This window comes from Ursus maritimus, unplaced genomic scaffold (assembly GCF_017311325.1).
Source record: "Ursus maritimus isolate PB19 unplaced genomic scaffold, ASM1731132v1 scaffold_12, whole genome shotgun sequence".
In the NCBI taxonomy this organism is placed as follows: Eukaryota; Metazoa; Chordata; class Mammalia; order Carnivora; family Ursidae; genus Ursus; species Ursus maritimus.
The window spans coordinates 9,907,131-9,921,209 of NW_024423564.1; the positions used below are offsets into that span (position 1 = coordinate 9,907,131).

Consider the following 14,079-nt stretch of genomic DNA (forward strand, 5'->3'; position numbering starts at 1 on the left):
TAGTTGAGCAGTCCTGAGAGTAGCTTGACACCACCTCTCTCAACCAACCTGCATCTAGAGAGTGAATTGGATGCATTAGCAAGCCTGGAAAACCATGTGAAAACTGAACCTGCAGATACAAATGAAAGCTGCAAACAGTCAGGGCTCAGCAGCCTTGTTAATGGAAAGTCCCCGATTCGAAGCCTCGTACACAGGTCGTCAAGGATTGGAGGAGATGGCAATAGCAAAGATGATGACCCAAATGAAGACTGGTGTGCTGTCTGCCAAAATGGAGGGGATCTCTTGTGCTGTGAAAAATGTCCAAAGGTCTTTCATCTAACTTGTCATGTTCCAACACTTCTTAGCTTCCCAAGGTACCAGTGAAATAATTGATTTTTTTGTTCTTGTTTATTTTTATTTTTTTAAGATTTTATTTATTTATTTGACAGAGAGAGAGACAGACAGTGAGAGAAGGAACACAAGCAGGCGGAGTGAGAGAGGAAGAAGCAAGCTCCCAGCAGAGCAGGGAGCCCGATGCGGGGCTCGATCCCAGGACCCTGGGATCATGCCCTGAGCCCAAGCCAGACATTTAACGACTGAGGCACCCAGGCGCCCCTTGTTTATTTTTATAAGCTAAAATAAACAAAGTTGTTCATGCACATGGCCTTCCTATAAACAATGCATACTGTTTCTATAAAACAGGGAGCCTGTTATTCCTTTGATATTCCCTTCTAGAGAAACTAACAGCTGAATGGTGAAATGTCCAAATCTAAGTAGTGTGTGAATGATAAAAAGTAGACTATTTCCTGGCCTTTAGTTTACACTTAGTGTAAGCAAAGTAGATAAAAGTCTAAATTATGAGAGGCAGGGGTCAGGGGTGTTGGAGAAGTTAGTCGATTTCCTATTGAAGCTGAATTTTTTATCTGTTGCCATCAATCTTAGTAGGGTCCACAGTAATTTCATTTAAGAATACTATTCAGTTGGAGGCAACTCTGTTGGGTCTTACCCAGAACTTACTTTTCTAGTGTTTGAAAGCTCTCAAAAGGCATTTTAGAGGAAAAAGAACTTTGTAAAAACACCTTCAATGTCTTGGAAGTTTTTAGTTACTGCTTCCTCTTGACCACTGGAAGCAGTTAACTGGTAGTGCCGGCCTGTAGTGCTGTGTGCACATTTCTCACTTAACAAGTAGTGTTCGTGCTATTTTGTCTCCGATTGATTTCAGAGACCACTTTCCCCCTTGCCAAACTCTTAACCCCAAATTACCCTTTAAATGACATTAAGTGAATAGTGTTCTTGAGAAAGCCCAGCTTTTTTCTGAGTGTAGATAAAACATTCACATTTCCTCTCAGATTCCTGAGAAGCAGCGATGTTAGTTGAGTAAATGCTACTCATTTCGAGTAATTCAGCCTTTTGGATTAGAAAAATGGTGGCTATATAAACAGTGCCAAAATACTTTTCTGAAGAATCAGAATTCTTACCTAAGTGTTAAGAGAGGTATAGTCATTTGCCGGAGATGTAATAAGGGCCTTGTTTTACTTTACTCTTTTATAGAAGAAAAGCATTGACATTTTGATGTTGTAATTAAGGCTCTTCATATTTTTCTTTCCTTTGGGTAGTAACATCTCTGGAATGTTAGAATTTTGCCGCTGAGTGCTTTCTCTCAAAGGCTGATACTTTGGAAAGAATTGAAACTGTTGGCACACACTAGTACATAATCTCTAGACTTAGAATTTCTTTATGGTGGGGGAGAGAGGGAGAATTACTGGGAATGAACCATTTTAGAATTTACAGTTTGATGGAAATGCTGATGCAAACAAACTATAACCTGAGCAAATTTAAAAGGTAAGGGGTATATGTACATGTGTTTGTACTTATGGAGATGTGTGTGTATTCTTGGCTTTTGACTGGCCATGAAGAAGAATTGTTTTATTTTTGGCATATTTAATACATGCCAGTCCAGTATGGGATACCCGAGGAATTCCACATCCTGTGCTCTTTCCTTATTTGTGATTGTGGGGTCATTGTGAGGTAGTACTGGGGTTGACAGGCAGTCTCATGCTGTAAGTACTGACCATCAACTTGGTGTTATGAAGAGATCCCTTTTGATATGCAGGGATATCAGTTTTATAAAGCTTTCCAGAAAGTAATTAATTAAAGAACGACTGGGAAAAGTTTTGGGAAGCTTTTATCATATAACTTCACTATGAGGTCTGACAAGCATAGAGCCTCTCTTCCCCTCAAAAACTGTGGAAAGGAAAGAAAACAAACTGGAGACTTCCCTCCAGAGAACTAGCTCCTCTAGAGTGGATTTTGTTATAATTACATGGACTAATTGCCTGTTTCCCTCTTTAGTGGGGACTGGATATGCACATTTTGCAGAGATATTGGGAAACCAGAAGTTGAATATGATTGTGATAATTTGCAACATAGTAAGAAGGGGAAAACTGCACAAGGGTTAAGCCCCGTGGACCAAAGGGTAAGTGTCAGATAAGTTGGATTTATTATTAGGTATTTTGTAGTTGCCTGGCTGTGCACCTCTAAACTTTTATATCCAGCTTCCTCATACTTAACATGTCCCAACCAAAAGCTTGATTTCAAAAAAACATAAATAATAAGCAAGCAAATAACAACATAAAAAACTGCACTCTTCCTCCATTATTTCCCATCATTAAATGGTACCACCGTTTGTTTCTGTTGCTCAAGCCAGAAATCTATTAGAAATAAAAGAATCAGGAATGACCATAGTATGATTTTCTTACTTGTCCTCACCATCACCTTCTGAGGTTGCCATCATAGTTGTTCATCTGCATTATCATAATAATCTCTGCGCTCTGACTCCTTGAGTTTACCCTTGCCTCTTCATACTATAGTTTTCTGTATTGTACATAGTGTTATTATTTTTTAAAGATTTTAGAGAGCACGAGAGGGGGGAGGAGCAGGGGGAGAGAGAGAACCTGAAGCAGACTGCGCGGAGCCCAGTTCAGGCCTTGATCCCACAACCCGAGCCAAAATCAAGAGTCGGATGCTCAACTGACTGAGCCACCCAGGCTCCCCTACATAGTGTTCTTTTTAAAAATATAAACAAGTCTGTCACTTCCTTGATTAAAATCCTCTAATAGCTTTCTGTCATTAAAAATGAAATCCCAAATCCCCTCCTCATTTCACTCCGATTTCTGCTGATCTGGTCTGTGGTCTTATCTCCAAAAACAAAATCTCTGTGGTCATTGCAGTTATGCTTGGATCTGATCTGATGTATGTACTTGCAAAATCCCCCTCTACTATCTATTCAGCGTGTACAAACTTCTATCAAAAGAAGTTTAAGCAAATGAAAGCTATAAATGTAAAGTGCATTTCAGTTTACTTCTGATTGTATAAAAAAATTCTAGAATTGTGTTGAGAAGATATAGTTTGTATTTAATTTTGGACCTGCATGGAGTCATTTCAGGAAAAGAAAGAATAATACGTGTCCTGCTTGCATCAGAGAATTACAGTGAATAGCAACAGCAATAATTTCTAGATTACTAGGGTTACTATAGATTTTACTAGGATTACCTAGTAATCTATAAATTTTTGCGCAGATTGCTATATGTTGCTTTTATGCCTCCTTTCCATTTCTATAAAGTCAGTAGTAGATAAATTACCTTAGTCATCGTCTAAGAAAAACACTCTATCTTCAATAAATTCACTTAAAGTAGAACAGAAATTCATTTAAAGTAGAACAGAAGATCGTCTCAAAACTAAATGGGAAACAAGATGGTTTTCTCTGGGTATGTGTATTTAGTTAGGTAAGTCAATATATAGGAGGCATATGTTCAGTTTGTTGTAATAATGCTTTGTAGTGATAAAGTTCTCTTAAGAATATCTTATTAAGGGAAAAACATTTCATGTGTTTTCCTTTTTTTGGGGGGGCCAGAAATGTGAACGTCTTCTGCTTTACCTCTATTGCCATGAATTGAGTATTGAATTCCAGGAGCCAGTTCCTGCTTCGGTGAGTTGTTTACTTCAGGACATCTTTGGTGAAGAAGCTTAGTGTAAGACTTTAGAGTATTGGCTCTGGCCTTGAGACTTCTTGTCTCAGGCTTCTTGAATAATCTCAACCTCTCCAAGGTTCAAGTTTTCTTTTTTAATACTGTTGCTTACCCCATTTTGGATACTCCAAGAACACATAGGATACCTTTATAGAATGTTTTAGCACAGTACCTGATAATGATTTAAGTACTTAATCTGAAATTTTATGGCTCTATGGATGTGTGATTCACTTGTCAGAAATTGCAGTTTGTCTTTTAAAGGTTTTGTTGTTGTCATGAAAACTTACTGAATTTAATTTCTATGTCCTCTTTCACTTTTAAAATGGACATAAAGAATATAGGTGTAATGGAAGGAATCTTGGACCAAGAGTTAGAAGACTTAACTTCTCCCAGTTCTGCCATTAACCAGCCTTAAAACTTTGGGGAAATTACTTAATTTTCTGCCTCTACTTTTTTAAATGTACAGTGGGAGTACTGGACTGAATTATTTCTAAAATTCCAGTTCTATGATTCTAGGCTCTGTACCTTGGGGAGAAAACAATCTCTATGTAAGTATTAATTTGAATAAAAATGTAAAATTGAATCTTTCACACTGGCTCTTATCTTGTGAAGATAAGCCCTCTTTATGAACAGTCAAGATTAAGAAAGGACTGGAAATTTTGCAAGTCAATACTCTTTGTTTATCTTAAAGGAGGCTTTTGTAAGGAATAGAAGCTCTCAAGTCCCATAGGAAGAGGAACATCAGGGGTGCTCAGAGCTTCATAAATGGAATGAGAATATGCTGCACACCTTTGCTCACCATCATTTGTCGAATTAAGATATTGTTGAATACCAGGCCTGTAATAGAATGTTAAATAGGGGACTTGTTTCCTGGGTAGGCTCAGAAATGAATTTTAAAGCACAAAAGGCCTAGACACAAGGAAGATGTTTTGTGCAAATAGTAATCATCTGATACTAGGAAGTTTGTCTTCAAGTTTGGGGACTTGATGTTAGAAAGTGACTTTCAAAACATTTCTTTACAGTAGAAAATAACTTTCAACATTTCTTTTCATGAACTGTTTAAATAGCTTCTCCAAGTTCAGTTGTTTCTCAGGGTAACAGATTTTTGGCCAAAAGTTGGGGCCAGAACTCTCCCTAGCATGATCACTAAAGGGTTAATAAAATTTTTCTCGTGTTACACTGGTACAAAGTCTTAGTATCCATGAAACTTAACATTCTAATAATAATAATAATAATAATAATAATAATAATACATTTTGTTCTTTTTATTTTTTCTTTCCTTTAAAAAAACAAAAACAAAAACAAAAAACTCTTCACGAGTCATAATATTCGGATGAGCCAGATGTGTTCTAACACTAATGGTTGGCTACCCTTGCTTGATCCAGGTTTCCTTACCACAGATAAGAGCTTTGGGGTCTTTACCAACCATTAAGATTGCCACAGATTCGGAGTATGATTTGGTTTTTATGATATATGAATGGGGCGTAAGATTTAAAATACCTTCACTATACCTAAAATTTGTAAGCAGCTGACTTAATAATTAACATATGTTGTTTTCTAAAATCAATATGCTATGCATTTTCAAATAAAACTGTTTGGCATTTTTGGAAGAATCCTTATCTATCCTTATTTATTTGTTTCTTTAGATACCAAACTACTATAAAATTATAAAGAAACCAATGGATTTATCCACCGTGAAAAAGAAGCTTCAGAAAAAACATTCCCAACACTACCAAATCCCAGATGACTTTGTGGCTGATGTCCGTTTGATCTTCAAGAACTGTGAAAGGTTTAATGAAGTATGTTAGCTTTCAAACTATAAAGTCTTGGATTATTAGTTTTTGTTTTTTTCTTGTGTTTTTTTTTATTATGTTTTTTTCTGCTAAGAGATTTTTCTAATTTGATTCAGAAATTTTTTTCTGCTGCAGTTCTGTCAAAAGTAAAATTTGATTGCATCCACAGCTCTGATGAAGAAAGTTTACTGTGTATAATTTGAAGTATATTGGATATGCCTTTTTGAACAAGTTTAAGGGTTGAGATATACTAGTATAGAAAGTAGTCTGTAGTCAAGTATATGGGAAATGATTATAAATAGCTTATATTTGGGGTACATTTAGGAAAGGCATTTGTACTGGTTCCTTTGATTTTATTATTAACTTTGGTTAATAATATTAACCTATTAAATGTATTATTAACGTAGGTTAATAATATTAACCTATTAAATGTAGAACCCTAAAATCATAAACTAATCTCTGGTGGCTCATCTTGAATAGTAGCCCAGAGTATATAATGTTGAGTTTTCTGATCTCAGCAATATGAATTTTATTAACTTTGGTTATGTAATTTTTTGAGGATAAGGATAGGCTGTCCTTGAGGAAAAAATATATGACTCACTCCTTCAAGGAAGTTATGTTTTGTTTTCTTTGAGAAAAGGCAAGTCTCTTATTATTAGGGAAGATTTTCATTTTCTAGGAGAAGAAAATGGAATTGGATAAGAATCTATAAAACCTTTAGAAAGAGTAATAGTAAAATGTCTTCTTTATTGCTGATGAAATTTGGTGTCATATGACTTACTAAAAGCTCATCAAATCATTTAAAGTATACTCATAGCTACTTCTGGAAGCATCTAGGTGATTTTGGAAAAAAAAAAATCCTTGTAGGTTAAAAGTATAGTTTAGCAGTATACCACAGAGAGTATAGTAAAACCTTACTTACTTGAAGTTAAATTGATATAGTCCCATTTTTTGTCTTACTTTCTAATCCAGTTATTTTCAAATAAATGTGCTTTTGTGAATTATAGCTAACATTTGTGAGGAAAAAGACACATTTTATCTGCTTTAGTAATAGTTAAATAATTTATGGTTAACAAATTGTCATACAGATAGAATTCTAAGTGGTTTGTTGATGGTTTGGCAGGTTTTGAAAAGCAGCATTTCTTATATGATTAGTTTTTTTTTGTCTTAATTAGATTGATGTATTCAGTCGACCTCCATTTCAAGATAGCATTCTTGAGGTTTCACGGTAGCTTTAGTAACAGAGCTTTGTAAAGAAAGTGGTTCCATGTTCTGTAGAATTTTAGAAAGCACTAAATCTGGTTATAGCAATTTGTTCCCCCTAGTATGGCTGACTTTCGTCGCCAATCCTATACAGTTTCATAACTTTAGAAAGGATTATAATTTCCCTTTTTTTTTTTGACTCTGGTATCCTTTTTAGATGATGAAAGTTGTTCAAGTTTATGCAGAAACACAAGAGATTAATTTGAAGGTAAGCTTTTCAGACCATGCAAACTTGGTGAAGGAATATGCATTACCAATAGGTGAATATTCCTATCTTTTGCTTGCAGGCTGATTCAGAAGTAGCTCAGGCAGGGAAAGCAGTTGCATTGTACTTTGAAGATAAACTCACAGAGATCTACTCAGACAGGACCTTCGCACCTTTGCCAGAGTTTGAGCAGGAAGAGGATGATGGTGAGGTAACTGAGGACTCTGATGAAGACTTTATACAGCCCCGCAGGAAACGCCTAAAGTCAGATGAGAGACCAGTACATATAAAGTAAAGTGACATGAACTTAAATAATTGTTTAAAAAAAAAGAGAGAGAAAAAAAACCCTTTTATTTAAGTGTTGCTGAAATATCCTGCCTACAGTGGGCACCTCCTTGAAGAAGCTGATAGCTTTTACACAGTATTAGATTGAAGTAATGGACAGAAGTCACTTCTTGTCAAGAAAGGGGGAGAGAACTCTATTTGCAACTTTAAAAGTAAAAACAAAAAGCAAAAGTGAAATGATTTGAAGATTTCTGTTACTAAAGAGGATGGTTCTTTAGAATGGCAGACGTTGGTGATCATGTGGAATTGATTGGTGCAGGATGCTGGGTGTACAAGTAAATACTTGAGGGTCATGTCGTTTGATAAATTGTCTCTTTGGACGAGAGTACACAGCTATTAAAAACAACTTTCATGCCTCCCCTTCCACACACATACATACTGGTTTGTTTTCTAGGTAAAATCAAAGTTGCAGATTCCACTTTCATGTCAGTGCAGATGTGCATTGAATCATGCCATTATATTTTTTCTCACTTCAGTGCTGTTGGGCCTTAGTTTTTATATTGGTTTAAAGAACTCAACAGTAGTTTTATTTTCTATTTTATACCTAGAGTCTAGGAAACATCACTGATCATCATTTAATCAATTTTAATGATCTGCTGAAATAAATATGGTAACTTTCAGTGGCAGATCATATAGTAGTCATTTCCAGAAAAACACTTCCACAGAATTGCACTTCCCAATCAGATCATCTGATCATACAGTTACTCCCCTCAAAGGCAGAATGTGTGTTTCAAAATTAATCTAGTTTTCTGTACATTTAAATTTGATTGAGAAGGTGACAACTGGCTCTTATCCAGTCTTCCTTCATATCAGTTTTCTGATAGACCACTATTGGCAAACAGTAATCTGTCAACTACCAAATGTGTAAAATTTTCTGTATTTCACTTTGTCTTATTTGTAAATAGTGAACTGAAACTTCTGGCAGATCAGCAACATTTGCTGAGCCTGTTTTTTAAGCTAATGTGTATTCTTACTAATGTTCCTATCAAGAATGGATTTGTAATATATGCTGTCTATTTCTAATGTTCACATTCATATTTTGAGGTTCTATCTTATTTTAATAGAGAACAGACTTCTCAGAAAATCTTCAGAAGCAGCTTATTATTAAATATCAAACTATTGAAATAAACCCGGTGGGGTTAGATTACTCATCTGTCCACCAAGTGGGACATTTGCATGGACTGGGGGCTTAACGGACTTAGAAGAGGCCTGTAAGTAAATCCTGAAAATGAGCCAATCCCCACTTGAATGGTTACTGGAGTAAACCCACCATTACTACCCTGAGTTCAGCCCCTGAGGCAGATAAACCACCTTGGCTTGGTTTCATTTTTCTTCTCTTCATTTGTGATGCTCAGATCCAAGATGTGTGTTCTAGACTGTGTACAGGCTTCTCTTTTGTTGAATTAAAAAATTTAGTCCTACTTTTGTATGGACACCTTAGAATATAAAGTGACCAAAATAGAAGACTTGCCATTAGATATTTTTCAGACGTCAGCAGATTTGTGGCAAATCATTTGCCTTTTTAAAACTTCAGCTTCTGCAGTTCAGACAGTAGACTACTCAGTAAAAATTATTTGACATAATTGTCTGAGAGGTAAATATTTTTTAGTGCATATTGAATCAAATAAAGTGCTCTAAAGAAATTATTATACAAATTCCTTTGGGTTGTTTTTCTTTTCTTGACAAGTGTTGGGGGTAAACATGAATGTTATTCAGGCCTTCTGATGGTGTATGTAAGTGGTGTTGATTTTATTACTGCTGTTGACTTCATTCTGTGGCTTCCTTTTAGCTTCCTTTTCAGTTTTGTTATAAGTTCAGCTTTAAAACTTACACCGAAATGTTTTATCATGATTTTTAGTCAAATTTCAGGTACCTAAAAGAGTTTTCTTACAAGAGGGAGAGAATCATTTTAAAATGCTTTATTTATGTGCATTTCCTTTTTTCCCACAACATTTATGATTTCAGTTTATCAGATGTATCTAAGGGCACGTTTTGGAAAGCGATGAGTAGCAGTATAAAATTCCTTTTGTCAAGCCATTGATTTCTAATATTTTATACTTGCTCTTCAGATGAATCCTTTTCATGATTCTTAGATAAGTCTTTTATATAGGTTCTACCAATGGGGGAGAAACTAAATTTTAGTTAAATATTTATTTCTTGGTATTTGGGGCCTTAAAAGATAATGTGTTCCCTTAAAGATATCTCTGTGTTAGGTGGAATTTTTTTTTTCTTTTAAGATTGGTTTTTTGAAAAGCCACTTTATTGTCAACATTTAATAGGCTCCATTTCTGTTAACTGAAGACAATTGCTATTACTGAGGATTTACTATTAAGTAAATAGCTATCAACAAACCACCCTTAAATGAAGGTTTAGATTTCATTGAAGCTTTTTTCTTGTACACTGATCAGTGTGTTCCTAAGCTGATTTGTTTAGCCACTATCCAATATAACTGTTAGGAAGTATAAAAGCTTAAATTGATATTCAGATGTCTTCACGTCTTTCTATTAATTTATGTTTCAAAACAAACATTGAATATCAATTTCTGAAGGCAGTTTAATACTCTTTCTTTGTTAAAAGGCAGTATTTTAAATTTGGAGATGTTAAATGTTTCCTTAAAAACTTGCAGTTTTGCAGTACTTGAGTTCCCATCTCCCATCAGAACACTAAGAACAAAGTGTTCCTCAGTCTGTTCTGCTGGCCTAAATTTGTATTTTTTTTTAGCGCTTGGCTCAGCTGATTCACTGAGTAAAGGAATTGTTTTGCAAGGTGAAACATGTACATGTTCCAAAGTGTGGTTAGATTGTAGGTCATGCTCTATATAGAAACATCAAATCATTACCACAGAGAGATGATAAGGCATTGGATCCTCTGTTGAAATTATTCTTTTTGGAATCAACAAGGTACTTTCTGACTTTTATATCTTCTATAAAGGAATTTTAAATAATTTTAAAGTCAGTTAATTCTCATTTTTTGTTGTAACAGTTTTTTAAGATTTTTAGTTAATCCAAAGAAATAATGCTTTTAAGTAGAAGCAAAAGGTTTTATAGTGTGCAAATTGTAGGTTTACCAATTACCTCAGCAGGTGTCCTGCCATGTAATTATTAGTGGTTAGTGTTAATAAGCCAGTAGATTTAGGTCTTCTGACTGTGCCCTTGGATTTTGGCCTACCATATGTTATTGAGCAATCTCTTAGTATCCAAAATGGGAATAGATGCTGTGGCCCCCTCTCCCTTGGCCTTTTAAGTCCCTTACCCGTTCCCACTCACAACACAGGAAGTATAAAGATCTCATTTCTTGTTGAAGTCAACACTGCTTATTTGCATACTCAGCATTGGATCGGTGAGTAGTTTTATAAAATCCACCCACTCCAACTCCCCTAATTAAAACAATCAGATTCTTAATTCATACCATCTGTATTAATAATCTGCTGAAGATGATCCAAGGTTTTCAAGGTGTATCAGTTTGATCTTGAACTGAACCTGGATGCTTTCTTTTATTTTTCTCACAGTTCTCTCCTCCTTGATAAAGCAATAACACTGCTTTAAGTATGTTGCCTAATAGGCATGTCATAGTCTTCTCCCGGATGGTGATTTTATAGGAAAGTTTGTATGCATATCACCCAGTCTATCTTTTAAAAAATAAGAAATTTAAATGTATGCTGGAGCTTATGACAATATATTGTGGCATTTTATTTTAAAAATTGGGGAAAGTTGCATATTTTTTTAAAAGTAGGTATTTGAGTAAAAAAAAATTGAAGGTACTTTTTTAAGAAAAAAAAATTTATATGCCACAGTTTACATAGACATTTCAGATTTCAACATGTACTCTTGGATATAATGGTTTCTTTTACTTGGCCAAAATGCATGTAAAGCATATCTTCCATCTTAGTTCCCTGTGTTTGCCTTCGTGGTCTTTTATATATTTTTTATTGTATCTGAGAAAATTATCTTCAAAAATAAGTCAATTTGGATATATTTGTCATAATCATACTACAAAATGTACAAAATTAAGTTTAGCCCTTTTCTAGCAAGTAATCTTTAAAGTCAAAAATGTTCTTCTTTTAAATTCACCAAATTTGTATGTGGGAAGGCACACAAATGATTTTGTAGGTGCCACTGCAATATTCCCTTTCAGGTGTGGCCTAAATTTCAGTCTTAAGAAGGAAGTGCTTGTCTGCTCCTGGTCTGAAAAATGTAGGCATTTACTATGTTTTAAATCACAGCAAAACATGTACATAAGCCTATAAAAACGGTATGTGCAATCTGAAAGCCTGTTAATTTTCTATGTAGACATACACACGAAAGGGTTAAATTCACAGCCTTACTAGTTCCTTGCTTCCAGTATTTCAACTGGTCTCTTCCCCTCATTATTATTATTATTATTATTATTATTATTATTATTATTATTACTACTACTACTACTAGTACTACAACTATTATTTTTGCACATAATTAACTACCCTTCAATATGATTCTTAAAAAGTGCTGTTTCTGTGGTATTGTATTCTCTAAATAATCATATTTAATTTTTTAAAACAAGGTTGCAGTTTCTAATTGTTCCGTTCCTGTGTTTTTTGCTGGTGTGTATTAAAAGCAAGAATTTCTTTTTCATGGTTATTTAATACATTAGCTGCCTGTAAATATTTCTTGTTATAATGCTCTGGAATGTGTTGTAGAAGTTGTATTAGATTAGTTTAAAGCCTTGTTTGAAAGCCACATTGTTTTGGTCATTTCTATTAAATTAGAAAATTGAAAAAGTTTGCAAATGAATTCCTTTTTTCCTCCTTTTTTGAGTTGAGATTTAATCATTTAAGTTTATTTGAAAAATGTATACTGTGTGCCAGACACTGGAGATAATAGAAGTAAACAAGATAAAATACAGTCCCTGCCTTCACAAGTGTTTAGACTATATATGAGAATAATGCGTGTTATGATAGGGATCAACACAGAATATAGTAGGAACATAGAGGAAAGGATCTGACACCAAACTTCACTGATCAGGGAAGTGATCTCTTTCATTCATAAAAATATGATGATGGGGGGACCAGGCAAAGAGTGAAGAGAGAATAAAATATAGAAAAGTCTGAAAATGAAAGGGAATATATATTTATTTATTTATTTATTCCAGGACCTGAGAAGTTCAGTTTGGAGTAGGGTGTAAGTTGGAGCAGTAGAATGCTAAGCTGGGGAATGGAGCCAGGGTCCTTTTTAAGCAGTGACTTGAAAGTCATGTTAAAGGATTTGGGGCTTTCACTGATGGCAACAAGGAGCCCCTGAAGAATTTTAAGAATTCTTCTTAAAGAATTCTCCAAGAATAGGACTTGGAGAGCTGATATAATCAAACTTGCCTTTTTGGAAGTTCGTTTTAAACTGTGATGAATGGATTATGGAGAATATTGGAAGTGGAGAGAGAGTTGTCGGCTGTGAGTAATCCAGATGGGCCCTAAACTAGCTATTCGTCAGTGTAGATGGAAACTAGCAGTCAAAATTTAGATTTAGAAAGTAAAACAGACCAATAATTGAGGCCAGGTTGTCCTTACCTTAGGCATATTTTATATGACACCTATTAAAATAATAAAGAGTAGGAGAAAGGAATAGATTATGAGTGGAGGGGAATTAGTTCAGTTTGGGGGGTATGTTGAGTTTAGGGTACCCGTGGAAAATTAAGGTGCAGGCGTCCATGGTTCTGGTGCTCATGAAAAATAACTGGGCTGCAGGCAAAGCCTCTAAGATCCATCAGGAATCCTGTCTGTCTTATTTGTCACTGAAAATGGCTAGCACATGATAGGCATTCAGCAAACACCTGTCAAAAGTTGAGCCACTAGCAAAATGTTAACTAAAACAATGTAAGAAATATGATATTGCCTAGGAAAGTTATAGAATGGAAAGAATAGGATACTTATGATAGCGGAGGAAATATTTAAGGAGTGTATATTAAAAGAAAAAAAAGATTCTATAAGAAGACTGGAATAGTCATGGAGGAAAGGCAGAGGAGCCATAATGGAAGATGAGAGAGGTTTCATAAGGGGTTTCAAAAGAAGTATCATTGAAATCAAGTGTTAGAGCAAGAGATGAAGTAAAGGTAAAGTGGGCATGGAGTTGAACAATATAGAAGCCATAGATGACCTTGGGAGAACTATTCCATTTTGAACAGCAGTAAGAATACAGTGGTTAGATAAATGATTGAGTATAGATTGTTTTTCAAGAAATTTGATTTTGGTTTTTCTTTAGGTTATGCAGAACTATGGCCATGAATAACCCAGTGAAATATCAGAATGGAAATACCAAATTGTGACCTTTCTGGATGCATTTTGTGTAGTGGAACAATCATGAGTTTTGACCATTGGGCCACTTGAACCCTTTGGTTTAAACTGGTAAACTTTGTTTAACCATTTACCTGTATGAACTCTAAGTTTCACTTTAATTATTTGTGAAATGAGGACAGTTGTATCTAGCTCCTGGAATTA

At 34.9% G+C, this 14,079-nt stretch overlaps 1 protein-coding gene across 2 annotated transcripts in view; it reads left to right on the forward strand.

Moving 5' to 3' along the window:
- The window catches only part of TRIM33 (tripartite motif containing 33), a 115,048-nt gene extending 102,676 nt beyond the window's left edge, over window positions 1-12,372 (forward strand). The window contains exons 15-20 of one of the 2 annotated variants that reach the window (XM_008697777.2): window positions 4-353; window positions 2,332-2,455; window positions 3,893-3,967; window positions 5,654-5,806; window positions 7,221-7,271; window positions 7,351-12,372. In XM_008697777.2, the coding sequence (XP_008695999.2) occupies window positions 4-353; window positions 2,332-2,455; window positions 3,893-3,967; window positions 5,654-5,806; window positions 7,221-7,271; window positions 7,351-7,563 (966 nt within the window). In that variant the 3' untranslated portion in view covers window positions 7,564-12,372. The remainder of the gene's footprint in view (window positions 1-3; window positions 354-2,331; window positions 2,456-3,892; window positions 3,968-5,653; window positions 5,807-7,220; window positions 7,272-7,350) is intronic. The other variant, XM_040626877.1, reaches the window with a different exon arrangement.
- The last annotated feature ends 1,707 nt before the right edge of the window (window positions 12,373-14,079 follow it).